The following is a 27,060-nucleotide window of genomic DNA, read 5'->3' as shown; positions in this document are numbered from 1 at the left end:
AATGTAATTCAGTAAATATTAATTAACATCAAGCAATAACTGTTACAAATGCTAAGAAAAATATGTGTGTCGCAGAGCTACAATTTAAAAATATGAAGGTTGTTCAAATGACAGCGAAACAGACTGACGTTCACCAATTATTACGAGAACCAGAAATTAAACGGGCAGTAAAATTTTCGACATAGTCTCTGCAGTAATCGCACTTGAGTGAAAACATGTACTCAAAGTATTCTCCATAAAATTTAACATAAGCATCAGCCATGTCTTTAAACCCGTAAATGTGCCTGACCAATAGCCCCGCGCTTTTAAGAAGGGCTGCGCGACGTAAAACGACAAGCAACAAAACTAAAGGAATGCCGAAAGACTAATCACGTCTCTCGCGTGTGCGTGGAAAAAAAAAAGGGCAAGCAGGAAAGAGACGGGAAAAGTCGCCTGACTGGGATTGCCCATTTGACTTTACAAAGAGCCGAGTCGGTCCCGGTCCGCGAGAGAGGCGCGTGCTTGGCATGGGGATTTTTCCATGAGGCGTTCGTTCTCCGCCTGGCGAGATCGGCGCGCGAGCCCCGATCGCAATTGCGACCGCAATTCGTCCGCGTTTATTTCTGTCACTTTGCTAGACGGCTACAATTATCGAGAGAAATCTATGTCCTTCGAGATTATACCGTCGCGCGGTTCTTGCAGTATAACACATCCAGACCTGCTTCAGTGCCGATTATTGATTTCGCTGTTACATAAATTTCGTTCAAACGGTACCCTCGCGTTACGCAACCGATCGAAAAGTTCCACTTCGGCATTTTACTTTTTGGATAAAAGAGTGTCAAATTTTTTTCTCTTGGGAGTATTTTATTTTGTTGCTTCAAAGAAATATCTTTGAGGACCTTTTTATTAAAAATTTATTTTTGAAATATTGAAGCAAATTAGATGTAACTTTTTTAGAAATATTTATTAATTTATGTAAATTATGATGACATTTTTTTATTATTGCAGACTATCCAGTGAATGATGTACGGATAATGTTAGATTTGGAATTATAAAATCTCATTGCTAAAATGATTGAGAACCGCTGATTGACCTGAAACATAAAAATAAAGAATATTTTTCATTTACATGAGATTGTACACCGACGGACCTGGAAGGAATTTAAATTAATCAGTGATATTTGCCATCCAATTTAACACCATTTTATACAATCTGAAATGAAAAATACCATCATAATCTACAAAAGTCAATAAATACTTTTTATAAGAGTTGCCTCTTAATCGCCTCAATATTTTTCTACAAAAAGAAGTTCTTGAAAACAGCCTCTTTCAGTCTCGTCGAAAGCAGAATAATTTTCCAATTGTTGCCAATGTACGAAGAAACGTGGCACTCATCGTCGGTTAACGCGACGAATCTAATTTTTCCGATAATTCGTCTTGCAGACGTTGCGCAAGGTCAAATCGAACCGTATATTGCGCCACTCAATTAAGTGATTAAACGAACTTACCTGTAAGTGAAGTTCTATCATAATTGTATGTAGCGCCTCTTCCGAAAGATATAACACGTAGTACTCTCCGCTCTATGCCGAGGTCGCCACAATTTTTATAGTTAGAAACCAAAAATTCTCCCCTCCTCCTAGGGGATTCCCGCCAGCGCTCGTGTCATTCTTTGAAAGTTCCGCCGTAGTCTAGTATGATATGTGGAATCCGAGATGCTATCGGATGTGGGTACAGGGTGGGACTTATCTTTCGGAAGAGGCGCTACATACAATTATGATAGAACTTCACTTACAGGTAAGTTCGTTTAATCACTTAATTGTATTTCGCGCCTCTTCCTCAAGATATAACACGTAGATGTTTAAAGGTGTGACTACGGCTATAATACTATAATTTTTATTTTTCTTTGAATGAATATAAAGGAAAAAACAACGCTTTAACGATCTAATTACTCTAATCGTTTTTGTAACCCAAATGTTGACAGTATAAAGTAATGACTCCGTTTTCCTTTATCTGTCTAATATCGCACGACCAAACATTCTTACGTCTTGAACTAAGGGTCTATCGTAAAATTTAGTAAACGTAGATGAGTTTTCGGTCCAACCTGCTGATTTCCTTATTACATCGATATTAATACCTTTGCGCTTCGCGGCAGAGGTAGAAGCGTGTCTTGTACTATGCGCTGAAAAAATATCTGTATCTATACCGCTTTCACGTAAAACATCTTTTACCCATCTACTAAGTGTTTGCGTCGATGCTTTTTTGAAAGGCTTTTTGAACGAAATAAATAGGACTGTTATGTTTTTTCTAAGATTTTCGGTCCTTTTGAGATAACATTGAAGAGTTTTTGCTGGACAAATGTTCGGATTTTTCTTAAAAAACGGTAAAATTAGTACAGGCTGACTTCTCCCGGGTTTAGAAGTTTTAATTCTCTCCGGAATTTTAATTTCTATTAAGCTAACTTTAACAATTATGTTTCTTATATCTATTAAAGATAAGGTCTGGATTCTATGACCTGTTACTAGTGCTAGCAATGTTATTAATTTTTTACTTAACAAATCTAGGGTTAAGTCCTCATTTTGTAAGTCTCCAAAATAATCAAGGACTATTCCTGGATCCCATGTGGATTCATATTTTGGTTCCGGGGGTCTTAACTTTGATATTCCTTTAAAGAATCTTTTAATAATTTCATTCTGTCCTACCTCCGGGTCTATAATCAGTGAAATGGCCGATCGCATGCTATTTAGAGAACCGTAAGACGCTCCCTTATCATATTCTTCGGTTAAGTATTTTACTACATCTACTATTTTTGCGTCATAAATGGGCAAATTTTTTTCCTTACAATATAACCACCATTTTTTTAATGCGTAATCATACTGTTTTAAGGAAGAGTCGCTTAAGGAAGCTATAGAAATCGTTATGGATTTCTCCGGAATGCCCTTTGCCATGAAAGCTCTCCTGATAATTTCCCGGCCACCAGGGTAAGAGATTTCCACAGAGGATGTGGCTTCCTGTCAGGTGAAAGTAAAGTTTTATTATTGAGTTTAATTATTAACGGTTCCGTTTTTAGCATTGAGGCGAACAAGGGGTACCATGGTTGTGTTGGCCAATCTGGCACTACAATTATCCCTCTTGCTCTTTCAGATTTTATCTTTTGTAAAACTTTAATAATTAACACAAATGGTGGAAATGCGTAAAAAAAAAAATTTGTTCCAGCTTATAGTAAAAGCGTCGACTGCCATAGCATCCGGATCTCTTGTCCATGAGACATAATTTTTGCATTTCGCGTTAATTCTTGTTGCAAACAAGTCTATATCGGGATAACCAAATGTATTAGTAATTTTCCGAAAAGCTGCATTTGATAACTCAAACTCCGTTTCGTTATTCAATCTTCTAGATTCTAAATCAGCTTCCACATTTTCTTTCGAAGAAATGTAGGATGCGAAGACAAATATTTCGCGTTCTTCACACCACTTCCATATAGCTTTTGCGAGATCACTAAGTTTTTTGAATCTAATACCGCCCATTCGATTTATATATGAAATCGCAGTGGTGTTATCAATTCTTAATAAGATACTGCAATTTTTAAGTTCTTTGGCAAAACATTTAAGTCCGAAGAAAGCTGATAAAAGTTCTAAATAGTTTATATGATGCAGCTTTTCGGCTTCATTCCAATGTCCATGTGTTTTAATATTCTCACATGAAATTCCCCAACCTGTCAGGGAAGCATCTGAAAAAATGACCAGATTAAATTTTTGAGTAGCAATATTTGAAACTCTATGTAAGACATTTGATTCCCACCACGAAAAATCTTCTTGTAATTCCTGATTTAATTGTATAACTGTATCATAATTGCCATCGGTCTTTAGCAGGGTTAAATATTCTTCCCTTTCAAAGTTTTTGATATGTGTCCAACTATATTTAATGGCTGGACAAGCTGATACTAATAATCCTATTAACTGTGCTAAATCTCTAATTTTACATTTTTTCATTATTTTGAATTCTCTAATTCGATCTCGAATCTTATATCTTTTTTCTGGTGGCAATTCTAATGTCATTTTTTGTGAATTTAATACAAAGCCAAGGAATTTACAGCTCTGAGAGGGAATCTTACAGCTTTTTTCCTCATTAATGATAAAACCTAACCTTTCTAACAGTTCCACAGATGTGTTTACGTTCTTTAAGCATTCTGCGTATGTGTTTCCTAATAGAAGTAAATCATCAAGATAAATTACCGATAAAATTCCCAAACTTCTTAGATAGCTTATCACCGGTTTCATGATTTTTGTGAACACATATGGGGCCGTATTAAGGCCAAACGGTAAGCAATTAAATTCATAAAGTTTGTCTTCAAATAAAAAACTCAAGTATTTTCTATAACCTTTGTCAATGGGGATCGTGTAATAAGCCTCTTTGAGATCTAATCTACACATATAACAGTTGTGACTTACTAATTTACTCGCTATCTTATAATCCTCCATTTTAAAGTGATCCGTGTCAATAAATTTATTTAATTTTTTCAAGTTAAGAATTAATCTACTTGAGCCATCCGGTTTTGGAATCAAAAAAATACTAGATAGGAATTGATTTTTTTGTGAATGGCTTTTACTTACTACTTCTTTTGAAATTAATTGCTTAATGTGTTCTCTAATTGTGTTTTTCTCTGTTAAGGACCACATGGGCTCTTTTGGATTTGTATTTTGAAATACTGAACGAGCAAAAGGAATTTTATATCCCTCTATCCACTCCAGAATTCTGGAATCGGTAGTTAAAGCTTTCCATTCTTCTAGGTAAAATTTTAATCTACCCGCCGGTCTACTTACGTCACTTAATTTTGTGATTTCTTCTGTTGTGCTGGAGTTTGTGATTTGGGACTGCTGCGATTTTCCTCGTTCTGACCTCCCCAATTTTTCTTGTTGGGATGGTTTCGATTGTAACTTTTGTTTCGATACCCGCCTGACGTCTTGGGTTTGAAGGGTTGACGTCGAGGCGGGGCCTTGAAGTTTTTTGTTTTCTTAGTGTTTTTAGGGTTCGCCTTCAGATCCTTACTCGATCGTTCAATTGATTTTGCCGCCTTTAAACGATCGCCCAACTTCTGGCCAAAGAGCCATTCATCCGCCGTTGATGATTGTAAGACTTCCTTCTGAGAGCTATTAATGACAGCAAGGATTAGGCTCCTGCGAGTCAGGGTCTCATCTCTCTGCAGATCTGCTAATAATCGAGTAGCCTCGCTGATCTTCTTAATTAATTCAATTTGAGTGGGGGGTAATTTTGGATTTTCTCTCTCTGTTTTATTACTGTTAATGATATCCACTATGGCACTTCCCATTAGGGCAAGACAAGCTGTAATTTTTTTTTGCTTTTCTATTATGCGATCATCCCTTTTCGTGGTTGTTTCCATTACAGAAACTTTAATTTCGTCATTTAATTTGGGAGGATCTATCAATGTGCAATTTTTTGGTGGTGCGTGTTCCTTTATTAATTTTTCCTTTTCTTCTTTTGGAAGACCTTTTTTTAAAATGTCCTCCAATCGAACGGCGATGCTTTTTGGAATTGAAGGAGCTAGCACTCTATCTTCCGCTACTCGTTTGCCGATAGCTTCTAGAATTTCTATGTCCAGGTCTTCGATGACGACCTCGTTTCCCTGTGTGGAAACGTCAGCTTCCTGGTTATTTGGAGGAGCTGAATTTTCTCCGGCCTTAGGTGTCAGTTGACCTTCATTAGAGATGTTTGATTGCGTTGTAGCAACACCGTTGGGATCATGGTTTTGCATTACAACCGCTGAATTAACTTTCGTTGGGTTAACCATGATCTCGTCATTTGTCAAAGGCGAGTGTTGATAATCCTCCAAAAATTCTAACAGAGAATTTGGAGGAGTACATGAGGGGCTTCTCGATAAACTCCTCAAGTCTGCTTTTTTAGTTGATTCTTGTTGACCCCGGTTCTCTGCCTTTGACTCATTGTTTCCTGAAAAAACTTTATTTCTTAATCTACGATTAAGGACAGGAAATCACATTCACGCCGGAATCAGTAAAACTGACTGGTTTTGCGGCATACACTGAAGGCCTCGTTTTGCCTTTTCGTCTTTGAGCTCAAGCTCGCCAACAGGTTAGAGCCTGTGGCTCGTCAATAGGTTAGAGCCTATGACGTGACGACCGTGTACCCTATGTATATATATATATATATATATATATATACGCGTAAAATGTGTCTCAAGGATGTCATTTCATAAGCGATAGTTCGCTTGTCTGATGGGCTATTTACGCCAACAAGTTAGGTTATGTTGTACCTCTCATCTTGAGCTCAAGCTCACCACCAGGTTAGAGCCTGTGGTTCGTCGTAGGTTAGAGCCTATGACGCTACAGAGGTGTATCAAGCGATATGTGTTGATGAGAAAGAGGAAAAGATCCTCTTGATGTGATACTTACTTGTACCTTTCTGTATTATGTTTTTTAATTTCCTTAATTCCTTCGATAAACGCCTCATTTTTTTGTTTACTTTATTTTCCTTGGATTCATCGTCTGAACGTGAGCTCTTGTGCTTCCTTTTTCCCATTTTTTCCTTATTTTTTCCTTGAAAATGCACTGGCGATGTGACTATCTCGGCACAAAGATAAAGAATGACACGAGCGCTGGCGGGAATCCCCTAGGAGGAGGGGAGAATTTTTGGTTTCTAACTATAAAAATTGTGGCGACCTCGGCATAGAGCGGAGAGTACTACGTGTTATATCTTGAGGAAGAGGCGCGAAATACAATTCTAATCATTTACGGCATACAGCGATCGCGCGGTTAAAAGATGTTTCCCCAGAGGTGTTTTTAGAGTTCACATGTCACACTTCGTGAGTGTCCCGACACATAACGGAAACGTAATACTTCATTTAACTACTCATACATATGGACGTTGACTGTCGAAGTGCTCACAAAAACCTCAGCGTAAAAACCTACGGTTCTGTTACATCGGTAAAGCCATAAATATCCGAATAACATAATATACCGATTATCCGAAATAATTACTAACTTATTATTCCGGTCCAAAGATGTCGTAGCTGAACGTTCGCAGCTGGGAGACATGGGGGAGAGGGGGGGATCGATAATGTATGCGTATTCCTTTTCATAATGTCGTCCGTGACCACCGGTCAGTGGGACGAGAAAGGGACCGTCCCGGTGAGCGCAAGGCCGTAGGTGTAGTTGCTGCGATTTTTTAATCGTTTAATAATATTGCTTTTCCCATGTATATCCGCCGCCAGCGCGGCGTTGTTCGCATTTTTGCTGCCGCGAACCGGGCGACGAGCGAACGTTTCATTTATGCGCTTCAATGGTATCATGCTGCCGCGTTCATTATGACGCATTGTTCGTGCATGACACAAGCGTCTTTATTATCTTCAAATTTGCAAAGGGACTTTAGCGCGCAGCGAGAGGCAAGCACGGCGTCCTTCGACGATTCGAAATAATCCCTCCGCTATCATTTCACTGTTAGATTTGATATCGCAAATGGCGATTACGAATTGAAGTGTCGGTTTTGGCTCATAACTTCCGTTTTACGTGAAAGGGATCGCCATTGATTCTAGCATTAGTACGCGGAAGTTCAAAATCGCGTGCTCGAGTTCGTATTTCGTCGCGATAAGATCGTGTAAAAGAATTAACCGTTACAATCAATTAAGGATTATACGATTGAAAATATAATATAAAGCTAAAAACGAAACCCTCAATAATATTTAATAATAACTGTTTAGAGGTACGCAATTGTGAGTGATGATGAATAATAATTCCGAACACGGGAATAAAGTGGCCCGACAAAGAGAAAAAGAAATGCGCGATTCGAATTCAACGCGGACTCCAAACGTCTGGCGTTCACACGCCGTTTAAGTGCAATTACTGTCTGGCAACGAAAGAGATTTCAATGCTCGGCAAAGACGAATAAGCGGTGACTTCAATGGCGAGTGCATTACAATGCGCTCGCGCTAAAATACTTGTTTAAGAATTTAAACGCTTTATTTTACATCGCGCGATTATTCTTTATGCTTCACGTACTTTACGATGACGTATTATTCTTCCAATGCATTAAGACACGCCTATTGCAATTGCATTGCGCATACCTTCGATATAAATTTCTCTAGTTCTTAGAGAGAGTAATTAATTTTTTACACAACATTCTTAGGACTTAAGCGCCAATTCTTCCGTTCTATTTTCATCGTTTATCGTAACAAGCTGATGTAATATGCAGATTAGTAGATGAAGGTCGCCAATGTTGGCATAGATCTCTTAAAGTGACGCCGCTTTATTTCTCAGAAAGTTAAACATTATACTGTAATAATATTTATAAAAACGTAATCTGTTTAAATAATTATAAAAATAGAAACTTATAATTCATACATTCTTAAATTTTTTTAATATAAAATGTACTAAAAACAAATCTAAGTTAATTTTTATGTATACTCCTTTATTTTTTTAATAATATATATTATATACATATATGTAATACATATATGTGAAAAACCTTTATATTTGCGCTACATATTGTGTCGCAGAACAACATAAAATATTTGCATAATCAGTAAAAAGATTTTCATATCAAAGTGAAAGGCTTCTGGAAACTTGTAAATACTTTGTATAAATAACACATGTCAAAAGGAAAAAAAAGGAAAAATGTAATCTACTCTGTAAGTTTTGATGTCCAATTTCTCAGATGTTTATTTTTTATTATATTAAGAAAATATTAATTTCTGCAAAATATAAAACAATATTAAATAGTGTAAATAGTATGAAAACTGCTGTGTGTTTGTGTGCGTGTGTGTGTGTGTACACTGATAGAAAACACTTTCTAGTTTACTTTCTAGTTCACTATATTTTCAAAGTTTTATTTTTAACTCTTAAACTTTTGTTTAAAAAGTACCAAAAACAAAATGATATAGTATTGATTATCTTTTATAAATCTTCTCTCGATTAATTATACAAGTGACGTAATGAAAACTCTATATTCCATCCTCTTATTATCATTTTACAAGCACGAGAATCTATCTGCTTTAATGGCTACTGCTTTAACTACTGCATAGAAAATGAATAAAACAGCGCGACTTTTTCCTGTGTTTTATTCTTTGCCGAGGTTGCAATTTCTCTAGACAGCTCAACGTTCACTTTAAAGAATATCAACGAGAATACATTTGTTGATGAGAATGAATTTCATTAAAAGATTTCAATATAAATACAGTAATTATCTGCTAATGTGTTAGGGTAGCTGCCAACTTTATCATGCAATAATTCTAGGCTGCATGTGCGCTGTAATTGTGCACAGTTGGAGAATTGCAGAAATTAAACGTTGCGATCGAAATCATTGTTACGATTATTTTAATTGTAATTTCTCTTAATCATCGTTAATAAGTGCCCAGATTATTTCCCCGTATCAGCAACATCAGGCTCTAAAGAAATATATAAATTAAAGTTATAACGATGAATCGAATCGAATTAAATTTAATTTCATTTTTTGTTTAACTTTGAATTGAATTAAATTGAATCAAACTAAATTAAATTGAAGCGTTGAAACGTTCTAATTAACAATTAAAAGTTACGTTTTAATGTTTAATAATTATTGTTACATTGAATTTTAATACATAAATAATGCGTTAATAAATAATAATAATAATTTCTTTATATAAAAAATATAATAAGAATTATATGATATAGAATCACTTTAAATATAATTTTATACTATTGTTGTAATAAATATAATTCGTGTTCAAAGCTTTTAAATTTGAATTTTTTTTAATAATTTGAATTAATACCATTTGCGTAGAAATTCAAATCTAACGATAAGTCGAATCCTGAATTTATTATCGAATACTTTACATGTTCCTAGATTGAAATTTTACTAGTTTAAATAATCAAATAATTTAAATAACCTACTATGTGTTGCTTTTAAATTAATAATAATATTTCTTCTCTAATAATGAAAGTTGCTGCGCTAAAGAACGCAACATAACGATTTGGGTGATTATTACCCTCTACCTACCTCCCTTGTTAGCAGTTTTTGCACTATCTGACATCACAGCGTCTTTTTGTTCACTTTCTAGATTAATCCGTGATCTTCCGCAATTACCGACGTTACGATCCGAGCGAGCGCGCTGCGAGACGCGGCGAATTAATCGGATAATAAGCGCGGGAGCGGAAAAAAAGGACGAGCCTCGTCGAATCAATCGTAAAGCCTATCCAGCGCAGTCGAATGACCTTGCAATGCCGTCTGCGGGTGATCGTCGGTGAAAGTAAAATTACACGTTGATTCGGCAAAACAGGCGAGGATCTAAATATCGCTTCGTGCTGAATCGATTAGAGTATTCTGGTCCGCCACACGTTCCGCCGTATGCTAATCCATCTTAATTTAACCGGAACTCGACTAGATTCGCCGCTTTCGTGACCGTTGGTGAGCTTGACCATGTGGGGCGAACTTGTCAATATCTCGTATCAAAATTAATTAGAATCAGAATGGCAATTAAGCGTTCATGTTCGCTTCAACGGATCTCCCAGTCTCTCGTGTTTCGTCAGTCACTCTCACTTTCGATTGCGTATCCGAAGCGCGAACGGTCCGTTATTGGATAACGTAAAATGCCATTTTGATCGATGAAGTACGCTCGACGAGATTCGCACCAAAATTATTCTCAAGTATAATCTTTGTATCAGATTAGGGGAGAAATTCGTAATGAAAAATAAATCAGCGTTTACGACGGCGCTTGTGACTGCGGTTGCAACGGCAAATTTAGACGCGCGTCTTAAACTCCGGAGACTTGTCATTTGCGGGCCCAGACCGGCCTGGATAAACCATATACGCCTTGCCTACGCAGACAGGTACACGAACGAACGGTTACGTGGATGTACGTATTGTCCCGCGAGGAATGTAGAAAGTAAAGTATCTTGGATAACACAACCCCGACGGGGGCAAGAGTATAGGTTGCACGGCGGCGAGGATGTGCCTCAGAGATTCCCCACGCTATCATCATCCTCATCACCATCCTGCTGCCGGCTACCTTCGGAAAGGTCATTGCGGACTGCCGACTCCGATGCTACTTTATAGCGTTAGAGTATTGCAAGGCACGAAAAGGATATTTATCAATCGAATTTGGAAAGTTTACTCTCCGAATCCCGCGGGGGGGGGGGGGAATTACGTTGAGAGTTGCACCAACGCAGTGCATACGTTCTTACGTTCAAGAGTGAATTTCTACTCTGTAGTAACGAATTTCTTATTAGAGTTCTTATTAGAGGCAAATCACTCGTAACATTGCGCGAGCACAATTTTCACTCTCTTTAGAGTGAACTATCGATGTATAAGGAGTTAGGCTGCCCGTTCAAGGAAACTTTCGCGTTTCCTTTTTTTTTTTTGCTCGTACCAATCGACGAAGCGCTTCGTGAATTAATCAATCATATTCTTCTCCTTGTCGATCCAAAATTCGAAATCTCTACGGCGGTAAGTAGAAAGCCGTATCGTTTATTGAGTACGGAGCACGGTGTGTCGCTATGTGACATTTTGAATAACTATAACTAATCGCGCGGGTAAGAGGAAGCGTCCCAACGTCGACATAAGGGGGCGGTCGGCGCGCATCCAAACGTGGTGCGATAAACCTTTGACATTTTCGAGGATTCCCGACGCCGCGGTTGCACAATGCGCGCATCCGCGCGCATACATACCCCGACGGCGGGAGAGGGGCGCTTTTGCATCCCAAAAGAGAGTTGGTACTCGGTGCGTTCGTTGGCACACTTTTCCGTTGATATCGGGCGTTCGCTTTCGGTACGAGATGCGGGGAACGTGTATCTCGTTTAAAAGGCACAATAGAACCGGGCCGTCGTCGTCCGTTGCTCACCGTGAAATTGACCGGTTACTCTCGTAATTAAGCATACAATAGCCCGCAACCGTACCACGTTCGCCAGCATTCGGACATAGTCGAGCCTCGTCTTAGTTCGGCGCTCGACCGATAAGCGTAATAACACGTTCACGGGGGAATTTTACACCTACTGACATCCGCGAGTAATCGGCGACGCGACGCACACGTGTGATGGACTCTCTCTCTTTCTCTCTCTCTCTCTCTCTCTCTCTTTCTCCTGGTGAAAAACCTCGTCACTTTCACCCCGCATCGCGAACAACGGTTTGATGTAACTCTCTAGTAGCACCGAATTCCAATGTCCCCTATTATTTGAACACTTTTTCCTAAATATCAGGTCATTGTGTATATTGGTGTTAATTTGTGTTATATTCTTTTTAAAACAATTTCCAAAGAAGTACAACTGTATATAACTGATTCGGATATTAAATTTTATATTAACTTTATTTTCTTGTTAAATTAACGGATTCCTTAATCTCGTAGAGTGAAGAATCAGTCAGAAATTGCACAAGCTCAATTTTTACTCTTTGCGAGTGAATTTCGATTTTTAACGGAGTGGCAAATTACTCAAAAAATTGTAAAAGCAGGTTACCAGTACTGCCACTTTGGAATAACATTTCTTAAAACTAAACATAAAACTTTTTCAAAACACAAATGTAAACTAAAAAGTGTCTTCTGTCATGTGATATAACAGTTTTTATTATTTGTTTAATATTTTTTGTTAAATGTTTTTGTAAAAAATGAGCAAAATTTGAGAAAGTTAATCCTAAAACTGATATATAATACGTTACATTTTCTTATTTGTACAAAATGTTTATTAGTTAATATATATGAAAAATCCAGAAAATGTTCAATTTATTGTAAAACATTTTTTGTCGATTACAAATATCCTGTTCCATGCTGTTCCATAAGATGCAATATGTAGCGCGGTTATATGTATATAAAGGTTAGATTAGGTTACAGAAAAACATATAAGTTTTTTTTCTGTAATTATCTAAGTAGATCATGTTTTTATTAATACTAACACACAATGCAATGTTTCCCAAGAAATACTTTTATATAAATGTCATACTGATGAGCAGTATTAAATTGGCCAATAATTAATATTTATTTTGAGTATTAGAAACACTACTGTTAGTACTTTTAATACTCAAAATAAGTAATAATGACTGGCCAATTTAATGCCGCTCAGTATTAGATTTTTATAAAGATAAAGGAAGCTTATTGCCAGTATTGGCAACCTTCCTCTATGTAATATAATAAAAGTTTATATTACATATCCTATTTTTATAAATTCCGAAAATTAATATCAACATTTTTTATATAAGAAAAATTGCTAATTCTTTCCAGAAAATAAACATGTCTAAAAGGTATCTCCAAGCTATTTATAATATATGTACGAGCATAAGTACAACTCAATATCTAGTTGACAAGGACATCTAATTGCTCCACATTCGCTTTGCGAAATCAAGTACTAGCAAATCTGTTTGAAATACCTAAGACCGTCTCTTTGCTAGCCTAAGGACATTAGTAACATTCAATCGTTTCCGAAGGTCTGCGAGGTTGGGGAAAACAAGCAGAACTGGTCTCGCATGCGTTGCATTAAACTACGCAGGATCCTTCGATCGGCCAAGTGCAATAATAATCTCCTGTCCGGGCGTAAATAATCTTTGCGAACTCTTCGTTCACATCGATTAAAGAGCATCGCATTCCTAATTGGCTACCAATGTGAATTTCCAAAGATCAGACTCCATTCAAGAGACGGAATTTTATAGCACGTTATAGAATCACTCTGGCCTAGTTCGAATGTGTAATTTAAAATGCTGAAGACGAAGCGTAGAAATATGATGTGTAATAGTGGATTGTTGTACACTTTGAAAACAAACGCAGGAAAAGGTGGACATCTTCCTGTCGTGCTGCCCTCCTGTCGTGATTCCTACGGTCATTTTGCACCGTAATCCCTTTGTCCATTAATATTAATACCCAGGTTGCCTTGGGTAATGCGATGCATTCAAGTGGCTTAGACGTTGCGTTATTCAACGTAACATCTGATACGTTCTCACAGCCGTAGAAGAGAAGATTTTGCGTGAAAAAAAGAAAAAAGAAAAATTATTCAAGTTAATTTTAATCTTATTTTAATAACGGACAACTTAATTTTCTTATTAAACTCGATATGAATATCAGCGTGATTTCCGTTCTCGTATAATCATGATGTATGCGATATTCGTATACGGATCGTGATGTCTAGCGTTCGTAGCAAGTACACGTTGCGTCATAGAGTAATTTGATTTTGACCGAATCGCGGGTGTGCATAGATAATGCTGAAAAGTTACGCAAGATTTCCGTCGCGATTGCGATCAAGGTGAAAGTCTTCGGGCTCGGTAGAGCGAGACTTAGTGGTATCAGCAGGCGAGTCTCGTAAATTATAGGCAATGTCGTTGGCGAATGTCCTTTAACGACGAGCAGCAAGGAGCCTTTTCTGCCTCGAGGAGAATCGCGTGCTTCACGGTGGACTAGCACGTTTTTCATTGTTTTTCACGGCACGGACCAGCAGCGATACGGATTCGTTACGGGCGATTTTCTCGCCACGCGTAGATGTCTATCTCGCGAGCCTCCAGGACTTTTAACGTACAATTATCTCGAGTTTATCCGCGAGCGCAAATCGCAGTCGCTTCGCATATATATGCACGCCTTCCAGGAAGATTAATTCTAAGCGTCACGCTAAATTTCACGACAAGCTGAAATTTTTATCCTAACGATCGGAGAATATCACTTTTCATGTACAGAGGATATTTTTACGAAGCAAATGGCTGCTTAACGAACTTCATTTTGAGATATTTTCTGCTTTACCTTTTTTAGATGGTGAGTAGAAGAATCACCAATACTAACATATCACTTACTTAGTTTTCGAATAATACTTTTTAAACAAAAATTAGAAATAAAAGCATAAATGTAATCTATAAAGACTTCTATATCAAATGATATAACAGTTTTTTATATTTTATAATTTTTTTTAATATAACAAAAAATAAACATTTAAGAAAAGGCTTCAAAACTGACATATATAGTAACTTCTGCATTAAAAAGCCCATGTCTGAATTTTAAATTTTAATGTTAAACTAACTAATAAAATATATTTTAAAGTATTAAGTAAAAAAGTTAGTAAAATAAAAAAGTACTAAATTCTTGTTTTTAAAGAATTTATTTTTAGTAGATTTTATATGAAAAAAATGAGTATATAAATATAAAGTATGTGTCTTTCTTTAATTATCTAAACAGGTCATGTTCTTATCAGTATTAATATTAATATAATACAAGGTTTAATTTCTGAAAAAGAGTGCCTCTTTAAAAAGTCTATGCCAGTATGGCGACCTTCATTTACTCAGAGATCTTTTTTATGAAATTAGAATTATTTAAGGATTTAAAAAAGCTGTAATACATTTGTATATCACATATATTCAAAACATATTAAATTATTTTTAATTCACGTTAAATTATAGAATATAATTCTGCTTTAAGAAAAATATATATTATACAAAAATTTATAGAAAAGTACATTTTAATACGTTAAATTGCATGTCACTTTGTCATCGTATCCTATATTTAATTGTAAGTCTTCTCCTGAGAAATTGAACGATACTTCTGCATCAATACGACTGCATGGCGAATATAAAATGCTTTCACCGAAATACGTAAGATTCGTCAAATATCGCAAAGATGCATATGTGCACAATATTACAGAATGTAAAGAATAGCATGAAAATAATTAAATTAATAATATTCAAACAATAAAGAAAGAACTACGGGATCAACGAGAATTTAATTTATTATTCATTGAGAATTTACGTTGGGAATATGATAGAAAGAAACGTTGACGATAGATGAAAATTATGGATTCTCCGTATTAATGATTATTTGTCTTATTAAAAAAGTTAATATAATTATATTATTTCAACGCGAATTTATTAGTCAAAACTTATAAAAAATGTATTTATAACAAAACCATAAAAAATAAAATCTTCCTTTTATACATTTTTTTCATCAATGTTAATTTTTTCCTAATCAATACATGAAAATAAGAAAATGAAATAAAATACATATATAATAAAATAAATAAAAAACATTCATCGCGACAGTCAGTTAATATTTATATCTCATTCAATAAGAATATAGCGCGAAGTTTTTCTCAAACGGATTTTTATTATAAGAGAAACCACTCAGAGTATCCGTAAGAGTGAATCTTCGTGTTACATTATACGGTTTCTCAGGCTGAAAAACATTAATATGCCACTGTCTCCGTGGATTATGTCACGGAGGAAGTATCCTGCACAGGAATCGACCCCGGTGAGCGCCGAGCTCCTTCTTCCTCGGGAGGGCTCCGGGGTGAATCAGTCCTTTGTGCTGGGCACTCTCAGGGTCAACCACTTTCGGTGCGGTATATGCCTCGGACGGTCTGTATGTACACTCGCAAACACACTCGCTAGTCCCGAGCGTGCCTATAGGGTATCCTGAAAGTCGCCGGCGTAGCGAACAGTCAAGTACCACTGTGCTAGCTAGGTATTTTCAGATTGACTCACCGCTTCTTCTTCGACTCGCCGCATCCTCGCGAAAGAGTGAGATAAGATTTAATCCGTGTAACCAGAATTCGTGTTTTTCTTTCCCTTTTTTTTTGCAGTATCAACATCGCACACGTAATACGAGAGGAATTTTCAGAATATTTATTTCTACGCGCGCAAAAGAATAAATATCGCTTATCTCGAAAGAAATATCTAATAAATCAAACAACAGAGCTAAGAGACTTTTAATCTTTTCTCTGTTTAATTAAGAAACTAATTAAATAAAAAATATGAAACTCGCGGTTCTTTTTTTTGTTAAAAAAGAATAGCGTTAGGATGCCGGACTTGTTTATTCTTCGGGTTCGTTGTCTACTTTATTTTCTGTAAATAGATTGGACTTATGAATTATATAACAACGCAATACACATATCCAATCGCATAACCACCTGTAACTATATTCAATAACGACGGAAAAAGATCTCGAGAAAGCACCAACACTCGTTGCGTTAAGAGTTCATTAGAGCACGAGCATTTATTGGTTTCTTAAACATTTAAAGAGATTTATTTCATTAAAGTGGGTACTTCGAGAGAAACAACGATGTTTTCCATATTGTCGAGCCTGATGGTTGGAAGGAGTTAAACGCCGTGTTGTTCCTTTTTCTCTGGTGGCGAATCTCGAAGTTTATTGGCTCGACGCCGTTCAAAGTCGAAAAAATAAACCAAATAGACTGCCGTGTGAGAGACCAAGAATGGAGGGAGATTCGCAGGAAACGCTCAGAGGAGGTGTTTGTGTGCGTGTGTGTGTGAGAGAGAGAGAGAGAGAAAGAGAGAGAGAACCGTGGCGGACTATTGCGAATATTCGTCTTTGCCGGTGGCAGAGGATGTTTCTCACGAAATTTCTCATCGCGATTCGCGAGCGAGCCTCTAATTCGCTGCTGATTCACTCGTGACATCTCGCAACGCGAGCGAAACAATCGCGGGCGATGCGATCAGACCGCAAACATCTTCCTTCTCTTTTAGCGGCCTCTCGCCGCGATTGAGTCAGCGTTAAGAGGGTAATTGATTTTTGCGTTCGGCGAACAGGTTCGATAAATCGTTCCGCGAGGATATCGATAGGATAGACGCCGGCGGGACGTCTCTTTCTCTCACGGTTCTCGGATCTCCTTCGCTCATCTCGTGCGAGAAACTAACAAGTCAGCCTCTGACCGCTGACGTCACCGGCGTCGATCCACGTCGACGATGGACCATTTCGCAGCCGACAGCCGTACCTCTAAAATTGAGTGTCTAAATAAAACTAAATTTAAGCAGACTTATTCGATAATTATCGTAATCTGGTTGCAACCTTGGCGGGAAGTGCCAAGGAAAGAGTTGAATAAATTTCGGCTTCGAAAGACCGACCGTGAATTGAAAGTCAAATTAATTTTTTATGCGCATGTCGAATGGGTGTCGAAATACGCGAGCGCTCAAATAACGTGTTAACAAATTTATTGCATCTTTTAACTTTACGTAACATCCATTTAATGAAGGGAATAATCTAATAATTGTAAAAAAAATTGTAGTAAGTACTGCACTGTAATAATTGAAGCGATTCAATGACGAATCTGACGATGGGCAATTTCGATGATTTGATTACAGAAACGAGACGCATGACAGACGGGCGGTTATCAGGTGAGGGTTCAGCAGCTTTCGGCGACGCGATCGAGAGATGTCGGATGCCGCCGGCACGGATAATCCGGCGTTCGCCAACGAGGATGAGTGCGTCAGTGGTTCCAAGTTGGAGAACGGCGGCCAGCAGCAGGCGGCCTTGAACCAGGATCGCAAGTCCTCGGCGGACGGCGCGCCGGTAGAAAATGGCCATCAGCGATCCTTCATCTCCCAGCACTACGTCGAGCCCATTAAGCCAAGCTCGGAGCCATGTTATAAAACGGAAACGAGAATCGAGGTGCCGACCGATAACACGGAGAAGAGCGTGCCGGAGCCGAAGCTGAACGGCGTCCACGGGAATGGCAATAACAATGACGCGAGTTTTCTCAACAACAGTGCTACGAGCGTGCAGATCAACGGTAAGTTCGAATAGTATCACGTACGCAATATTCCACTGCTACGTAAAGACACCGAGGCGTAGATACGTCACATGAATACCTATGAGTCCAGATAGCACATGATATCTATTCATAGGACGTCGATAGAACATTCTAAGAACATCGTACGTCTGGGATGCGCTATGGATGTCTTTAGAAGGTCTGTGCTATTAGGGAAATTGAAACGTTATGAGTAAAAGCTTAATAACTAGAAGTAGGTGAGCTTCTAAAAAAAAAACAAAGTTAACTATATGTTTTTAGCAACATATAGGTTTAATGTCAAAATAGGAGCTAAGAGATACCGCGGGAAACCACTATAGAAAAGCTTATCGATTCCCATTTCCGTCGCCCGTAGGACACGATTTCAGTAAAAGCGAGACTTTCAATCGTTAATTACCAGCATTGACATTATTACCGGTTTTGTCGAGAAAAAGTCGTTCATGGCCCGTAAAACCCCAGGAAGTATTGCATCCGGAACTTTTCACAGTGACATTATTTGTTGACACGCTTCACGATTGTTATTACATACACGATATTCTGTTGATCAATCCATCCTTCCATCCTTCCATCTTTCCATCTCAACACTTGATTTTACGCGTGCGTTTGATAACATCGACAAATAGCAGAGGCTTATTATCTAAATTAAATTAAATCATTAATCTCTTCTTCTCATCAATTATTATTTACATACGTCTTATTAACATACAATCATCATATTTCGCGCGAGTTTGTTTCCCTCGCTACGCAAGAAGCAGGAAACTCGGCCCTGTTTAGTCTCATTACTATTTCGCGGAATGCGGTTTCTCCGCTGTTTCGTGTGTGACCGGAAAATGAAAACCGGTTGCACCATACGCATGGATATACCTCAATGGTAAACGGTTTCCCGTTTTCCCGTAGAGTCTGGAAAGAAGGAGCAGATCGAGGCCGTAAACCTGGAACTGGTCTCGATGAGGCCGTACACGGGCAACAATATTCAAACGAAAAGTCAGGAAGCCTGCGAGGTACCAGCTGATCCTTACGAAGAGTACTTCGTGCCAGTTAACGAGCATCGAAAGTACATCAGGTAATGAGTTACTTGTTGAAGCGAGTCTCTGGCGCTTACGCATTCTTTATTTCTGGCTCCGCCTTCTAACTCTTATTAACTGTCGTGATTACTAGCTCAGCATGTGTAAATTCTTCCGGTTTATAGAAACAAGGAATATGATAGGAACGAGATAAAGAGAGAAAAATGTACGGCTTATATAGGATCTTTGTCTACCAACTATATACATATCTGCACCGGGTATTATAATTGTTCTTAAATAAGACTTTCTGTAATTGCTACAAGATATTTCCAGTTCGCAAGATCACTTTTATAAACGCTGCATTACGCATGGTAAAATTTTAATTGCGTTACGAAGCGGGTGTTTGCCATACATACTGACACTTCTAGATCCCGGAGGTAGTAACACCCCGCAATAATTATATTTGTCTCAATATCCATTTTAGCATAACCATACCGCGAACGTACTGTACGTCGTAGAGTTGCGGTGAAAATGTCTGGGGGGGGAACATGTATGTAGGATAGAGATATAATTCCTAGAAAGAAGCGTACGTGTGTTCCTGAAGGAATCGTCAAGTGACACAGATGCGACTGCGCCGTTTTTAACAGACGTGCTATCTTAGAGCTTGGCCGAGCTACTGATTGAAAAACCTCACATCGAGCGTAGAAAGAGTTAGACGGTGTTTTCTGTTGTCACGGTACTTAGCAGGGGTCCCGAGGCCGAGGTTGAAACAACCGTAGCTGGAGTGCGTTTTGATTTGGGTCCCGGCGTCGGCCGTGAGGGACTCAGCCTGAGAGATCCCGCTGCCGGATTGGTCGACTATTCCCACTGGCTGACAGCCCTCAGGTACTTAACGGATGCTTTCGAAGGAAAAAAGAAAACCAAAAAAAACAGCTGGGAACTGTCTTAGTAGAATGTACTTTAGGTGTCTCTTAGGGGCACGCGGTCGCGCACTAACACGCTTATGCTATCAGATCTTCCCTGTGTCGAATCGAATGCGAAGGTTTCTTCATAAAAACTGCACGTCCAAGAATTCGCCCTTTGTCTCGTGTCCTATCGACGCCGAGACAGCTTCCCTGAACGAGAGAATGTCGACACTACTGCTACGAATGTAGGAATCACCGATTGATTAACCGATCAGGATTAATCCCGAAACGTAGTACCGCAAATCAGCCTACAAACCAAATCTCGGAAGATGTCATTATCGGTCTCCGAAATTTAATTCTAGATAAGCAAGGAAAGCGCGCGGCAGATGCTACGCATTATACATAGTACATGATCCAGAGATTAGGCATTCATGAAGTAGGCATTAGACTGGGTGCGACCAAGGAAGCTTCTAATCCCATTGGCTGGACATTGACGAAGGTTGCTAGGAATCGCGTTACACGCGCAACGCTGTATAAAATACGCTTTTTGGGTTTAGGACAAGGAAGGAATATTTATTTCCGGTAGATTAACCGTATCTCTACATGGCAACAAAATCATGTTACAGGGGCGAGAAACTTTACGTCACAAAAGACAAAAGGTCCAGAAATTCGTATTGGAGAAGAATGGTCTGGGGATGCGGGCTGTTGGCTGTAGTGATCACTGCCGTGATTATCTCTATTTTGGCCGCAAGTAAGACGGTTTTTCATTCTCCTAACTTTGCAAGTTTTATTTTTGTAAAATATATTTTACTCTAATATAATGAAATATTGTAATAATAAATATTGTAATAAATCAAACACTTTTAAAAATATAAAATAAATTTGTGTATTTTAAAATAAAAATTGTGTTTTTCTTTCAGCTGGCGTATTTCCAATACAAACAGCTACGGAACCTTTGGAGAATGTGGAAGAGAGTAACACTCGTCCATTTAACGACGAAGTGCATACAGCTGGAAGTAAAGAATATGTAAAAGATCCGCCATTAAGTTCACCGCCTTTAACCTCGACTTTCCCACCGTGGCCTACAACTGACGAAACGCTATTCGAGATTGTACCAGATGCCTTAGATGGAACTTTGAGACTAGACGACTTCAATTGGAATGACGATTTCAGCGATATAAAATCGCGAGTATATAGACAAATAAGTGCCGAAATAGAAGAACATCTAGGGAAAATTCTTCGACAAGCGGGCAGCGCGTCTATAATCAAAGTATACGATATAAATAAGGAAGGCGAAATAAGATTTAGAATAAGTCATCCACCTCGGAATGTTCCTGAAGAGAGTCAGGAATACATCGAGGATGTATTACGAAAAAATGAAAACATGATCGGACAATATCATTTAAACAGACTTCACGTAGGAAAGCTTATCAACCAATGTGAATATCTCGAATGCACCGGAAATTGTAAATATGATTACTCCACTGGTATATTTGCATGTACCTGCAATTCAGGAGAAATGTTGCATCATGACGGCAAAACTTGTGTAGATGATTTGAGTAATATCGAAATGGACGACGTAATTTCACAATCTAGCACAGAATCAATTAATGATTTTCAGGGTAGAAGCAGAGATCCAGACTTCGAACCTAGGCATCCCAATATTTGGGAAAATACAGACTTCAAGACAGATTTAGCAGAAACGGATTTATCGAAGTCTAAAACAGAACATGATAATCCTGAACAATCTAAGCACACATCAGACCAACAACCCAAATTTACACCAACGACGGAGCATATTTTTGAAAATGAAAATCCTCATTGGAATCATGAACATTCAATAGAGATCACAACTGAAACAAAGCCTTCTATTAAACCATTATTTACTATTGAATCAGAGACTTCTGCTGAACCAGAACCCAGTGCTGAACCAGAATCTACCGCTGAACCAAAACCTGCTGCTGAATCAGAACCTGCTGCCGAACCAGAGCCTGCTGCCGAACCAGAGCCTGCTGCCGAACCAGAGCCTGCTGCCGAACCAGAGCCTGCTGCCGAACCAGAGCCTGCTGCCGAACCAGAGCCTGCTGCTGAACCAGAAGTTACTGCCGAACCAAAACCTACTATTTTACCAGAAATTACTACTCAACTAGAGTTTATTAAACCGGAGCCTACAGTTGTATTAAAACCTACTGCCGAACCAAGTCCTACTTCTGAACCAGAACCTACTATAAAATCAGAAATTGCTTCTGAAGTCGGATCTATTATTGAAGCAGAAATTACTAAAAAAGAACTTACAAAATCAATATCTGTCACAGAATCAGCAATAATTACCGATGAAACAGACAATAAGTCAAAAATAGAGTCGCATTATTTGATAACAACAGAACCATATGTAAAATCGAAAACTGAAATATTCGATCAGTCTGAATTTCCTATTAAACCGATATCTCATTACGATTCATCTGCTGAGTCTTCTACACAGATATCACTTTCAGATAATGTTAATGCGACTGATGTGCCCAAATCTCTTATCGATTTAATTGATAAAAATAACAATTCCAAAAATGACGAAACTCTGATTCCAACTGTAAAGCCAAATAAAAATTCAATAAATGATGTGCCCTTACAAGTAATACCTTTAACATCTAAAAATATGTCTATGGGTATCAATGATAATATGGAAATTAAAACGGAAATAACGACAATGCGATCTTATACCATCAAAGATAATAATATTACTGAGAGTACAATTATCGAGACCGATTTTACTACTGTGAATTATGGAGATTTAAGACAGAATGGTGATGTAAATATTACATCAGTCAAACCTGAGAATCGCGAGAAATCAGTCATGGAGCAATTTACACAAAATCCTAATCTTCAAAAAGATGAGGAAAGTGACTCTACCACAGAAATGAATTCGAATAATAACCAGAATGAGAATTCTCCGAACGACGAACGTTTAATAACAAAGCAAAAATCGATCACTGGCTTAGATGATTCTGAACAGACCAGTTCCACTACTGCACCAACTACCACGCCAGTTACAATAGAAGAAAAAACAGAATTGACTACTAAATCCATAAATAGTGACAGAAATTTATTAACACAAAATTTCCATACAATAGAAATAAATGGCATAAATAATAGAAATCCAGAAACATATAGTACTAAAATGCACGAGATAACTACAATACCAGAAACTACCCCAATTAATACATTTACCCAGCCAATATTCGAATATCGGGAAGAGCACGCACCTGAACCTGCGTTACAATCAAATACACCGGATTCGAATGAAAAAAATGTTATCGAACATATGCCAACCACAATCTTTCCAAAAGTACCAAAAAATTTTGCCCATAATGTCGAGCCGTTGAGAGACCCTATCGTGAAATCGACGGATGACGAACATATCATGCTAATACCAAAATCCGAGCAACCAGTAGAAATACATGCGATAATTCCGCAACTCATTCCAGAACAAATCACGAATAAATCTCTGAAGGCAGAAAACTCGACGACGGAAATGACTAATGGAGTTGTAATAAATGAAGCTGTAAACATGAAAAAATCTACAGAAAATACCTCATCTACGATGCGTTCTGATGAGAACATTGCTCATACAAGTAATAATAGACACGCGGTACGTCCTGACGAAATTCAAGAACATTCGACGAGTCATCCACTTCATCCGGCGATATTCCCAGAAAATATAGTAGATCATTTCACAGGAAAATCTGACGATCGGCCAGTTGAAGATATGTCACCATTCTTACCAGACATTCAAAAAGAGAAAGAAAGCATGAAGAAAGCGCCACGCTTAGATAAGGACGAGCAAGATGTTCCAAATCCCTTTGAAACTCATATCGATGATGTTGTAACACATCAGCCGTTAATACGTAATAATGCAGATAGAATGAACAAAACTGAAGCCAAAGATTTATGGAACGATGTTAATTCACATTCATCGAATAATAAAAGGAAGATAGATAACACGGACGAAATCACACAGAATCATAAAATAAATGCGACAGATAATATAAGCAATAGCAGTAATGATAATATCAAGAATAATTTAAATTTTAGCAAAATGATCAACAATACAGAATTTAAAATTCTGAATGTGTATCAAAGCAGTTCTGCACAATTAGGTGACAATGAAGGAACAAGAGACATTTTGGATCAGAAAAACAGTGGTGTTTCTGAAGAGAATGACGGAGAATTGAAAGTGATTCCATTAACGGTAGAAGATAAACCAGTAGATTCAATTTCTCAAACTACAATGCAACCCATAGATAAGAAAACAGAATCTGCTGAAAGTGTTGTAACTTCTGCTGGAAAGAAAGTGAAAGAAGAAAGCATCGCTATAGAAAGTGGTGTGACCAGCTCAGAGAAACCAGAAGAAAATGCTGTCGAAGATCATTACAATGACATTACAGATGAAACCTTGTCGAAGGGATATCAACACGATAATACTGACATACCGGCTAAAGTTGTAGAGTCATCCAAGAAAACAAACTTGAAAGATATTGATTCTGCAAATGTTCCTTATAATGGTCCGCTTTCGTTGCTAACTGCATTTGTAAAGAAAAAGAACGGAACGAACGAAAGAATATCTTTTGAAACGATGCAAAGTCCAATGATTACGAAAATGGAAGGCACCATAAATGATCAAATGGAAAATGATACCGTGACCACTCAAGAACCCGTTTTACCTATAGAAATTCAACAAGAAATCTCCACGACAATAGCAACCGACAAAATTGAAATCACCACCGTAATCGATGACGGCAAACATGAAGAGAATAATACGGAATCGCCAAATCTTGGCCAATCCAATGAAAAAGAAACTATTACAGCAGCGCAGATCACAACAACTCAAGCCACGCTGGAAACCAAAACCACAGCTCAAATCCCGATCTTACCCGAGGAACTGCAAACAACGGAAAGCGATATGCTAACAACAACGCCGAGTGAAGAAATGCCGAGTGAAGACAAGAAAATAAAAATTACGGATAAAACAGTTTTAACAGATGATGTCAATGACGAGACGAAGAAGAACGCAACCGAAAAGGAGAATGCTGTCACACCCAACAATGTAATGGATATGAACAGTACATCGGAGAGAAGCATGGCAGCGACAACGGTATACGAGAATAACGTGAGCATAGGATCTAACCAGAAAATAGAATATGATGAAAACGGACGAACGATAGAAAACGCGACAGAAAGTGCAAAACTCGAGACTACCCTTATGATGTCCACGACAGAAAAGGATATTGTAAGTGGCATGGAAAGAACCTCGCCTATTCCCAGAGACGTCACTACGACAGAGGACGTCAGACCGGTCACGGAAGTGCTGGACGACACACCCATAGATTATAGAATGTTTTTCACCACGATTCCGCCGAGATCGATATTGCCTGATTCAGAACTATCTGAAGAGGCGCTCAGAGTAATACCGCTGGAGAAGAGTTCAGAAAGCAAGAAAAAAGTGATCGACAAAAAGGGATTTGATAAGTACAAGTATAAAAAGGAAAAAGATCTGAGTCTGGAGGATCAGAACGAGGATAATGTATTAACGGAAAAGTTTGATCCAATCGTTCTTTCCCAAACGGAACCGTCGGTCGTTACTACTGGAGACCGCGACGAATTGAGCGACAGTGTGGTAAGCTCGGAGTTAGATCCGAATGTGCCTCGATTTATTGTGGCTGACAAGGAAGGTAACATTTTGCCTATATCAAAATTGAAAAATACGGGCAGCACGGATGAAAATAAGGATACGATCGCGGAGACGAAGCCTAAGAACTACCCCAATTTCATACCCGTATCGGAAGAGATAATAGAGTCGGTACCAGTCACGGAGCCCTATGTAATCATGCGAAATCGTCCTAATCGCCCTAAGATCGTTATGGACGACGCAGAAAGTACGACCAAAACGACAATCGAGGTTCGCGCCGGAGCGAAGGAAACGGCTGATCGGGATACCTTTTTCACGGATCAATCGTTCAGCGATACCGAAGAAACGGAAGTACATCACGTTAGGAAAGGATCAAACATGACCGCCCGAACTTTATCGTCAGATGTAAAAGCCGAGAGTACCACTGTCATTAGCGCTAGCAGTACTTCGGGACTTCTATCTCCTGGGATATTCTCGAAATGTAGTACAGGCCAATTTCAATGTATTAATGGGACTTCGAGGAACGGTGCGTATTGCGTGCCGCAATCCGCCAAATGCGACTCCGAAAATGACTGTTCCGATGGCTCGGATGAGTTGAACTGCAAGGCGGAAGGTTGTCCGGGTAATTTCCGCTGCGCCAATGGACAGTGCCTGAAGAGGCATCTCGTCTGTAACAAGATCATGGACTGCGACGACGGCAGCGACGAGCACGACTGCGAAAACTGGCAGTGCCAGACTGACGAGTTCAGATGTCCAAACGGTAAGTGTCGTGTACAATTAATATACGATAAACGATATACGAGAACAGTAATAAAATGAATAATTAAGAGCAATAAAGTTTGAATTGTTGATTATTTATTAAAACTTTATTAAGACTAAGTACTCTTATTTCCATCAAACACTTTCGATTTTTCACGTATAAATGATTCAATGAATTCTGAACTTGTCACAGTAGATAATAAAGCTAAACAAATATCAATAATTAAAATATTT

The 27,060-nt window shown here is 38.2% G+C and overlaps 2 protein-coding genes across 6 annotated transcripts in view; one reads left to right on the top strand and one right to left on the bottom strand.

The window, feature by feature from the left end:
- Positions 1-27,060, top strand: part of LOC105838054 — a 73,766-nt gene that overhangs the window by 43,210 nt on the left and 3,496 nt on the right. Inside the window, exons 2-5 of one of the 2 annotated variants that reach the window (XM_036288049.1) lie at positions 18,030-18,457; positions 19,373-19,538; positions 21,011-21,135; positions 21,305-26,827. In XM_036288049.1, coding sequence (XP_036143942.1) covers positions 18,100-18,457; positions 19,373-19,538; positions 21,011-21,135; positions 21,305-26,827 — 6,172 coding nt within the window. In that variant the 5' untranslated portion in view covers positions 18,030-18,099. Of the gene's footprint in view, positions 1-16,013; positions 18,458-19,372; positions 19,539-21,010; positions 21,136-21,304; positions 26,828-27,060 lie in introns of those variants that run through there. The other variant, XM_012683329.3, reaches the window with a different exon arrangement.
- LOC105838056 lies at positions 927-9,411 on the bottom strand. 4 transcript variants are annotated; one of them, XM_036288053.1, is made up of 3 exons: positions 6,404-9,411; positions 4,799-5,942; positions 927-1,072 (listed from the first exon to the last, which is right to left on the bottom strand). In XM_036288053.1, the coding sequence occupies exons 1-2, from the start codon at positions 6,528-6,530 to the stop codon at positions 4,804-4,806; spliced, it is 1,266 nt and encodes a 421-aa protein (XP_036143946.1). In that variant the 5' UTR covers positions 6,531-9,411; the 3' UTR covers positions 927-1,072; positions 4,799-4,803. The 4 variants fall into 4 exon arrangements, with proteins under 4 accessions (XP_036143946.1, XP_012538789.2, XP_036143945.1 ...); XM_012683335.3 differs by lacking the exon at positions 927-1,072 and adding an exon at positions 1,988-3,705; XM_036288052.1 differs by lacking the exon at positions 927-1,072 and adding an exon at positions 1,988-2,986.

Source organism: Monomorium pharaonis, chromosome 6 (genome assembly GCF_013373865.1).
Source record: "Monomorium pharaonis isolate MP-MQ-018 chromosome 6, ASM1337386v2, whole genome shotgun sequence".
NCBI lineage: Eukaryota > Metazoa > Arthropoda > Insecta > Hymenoptera > Formicidae > Monomorium > Monomorium pharaonis.
This window is presented reverse-complemented; position numbering and strand designations above follow the sequence as displayed.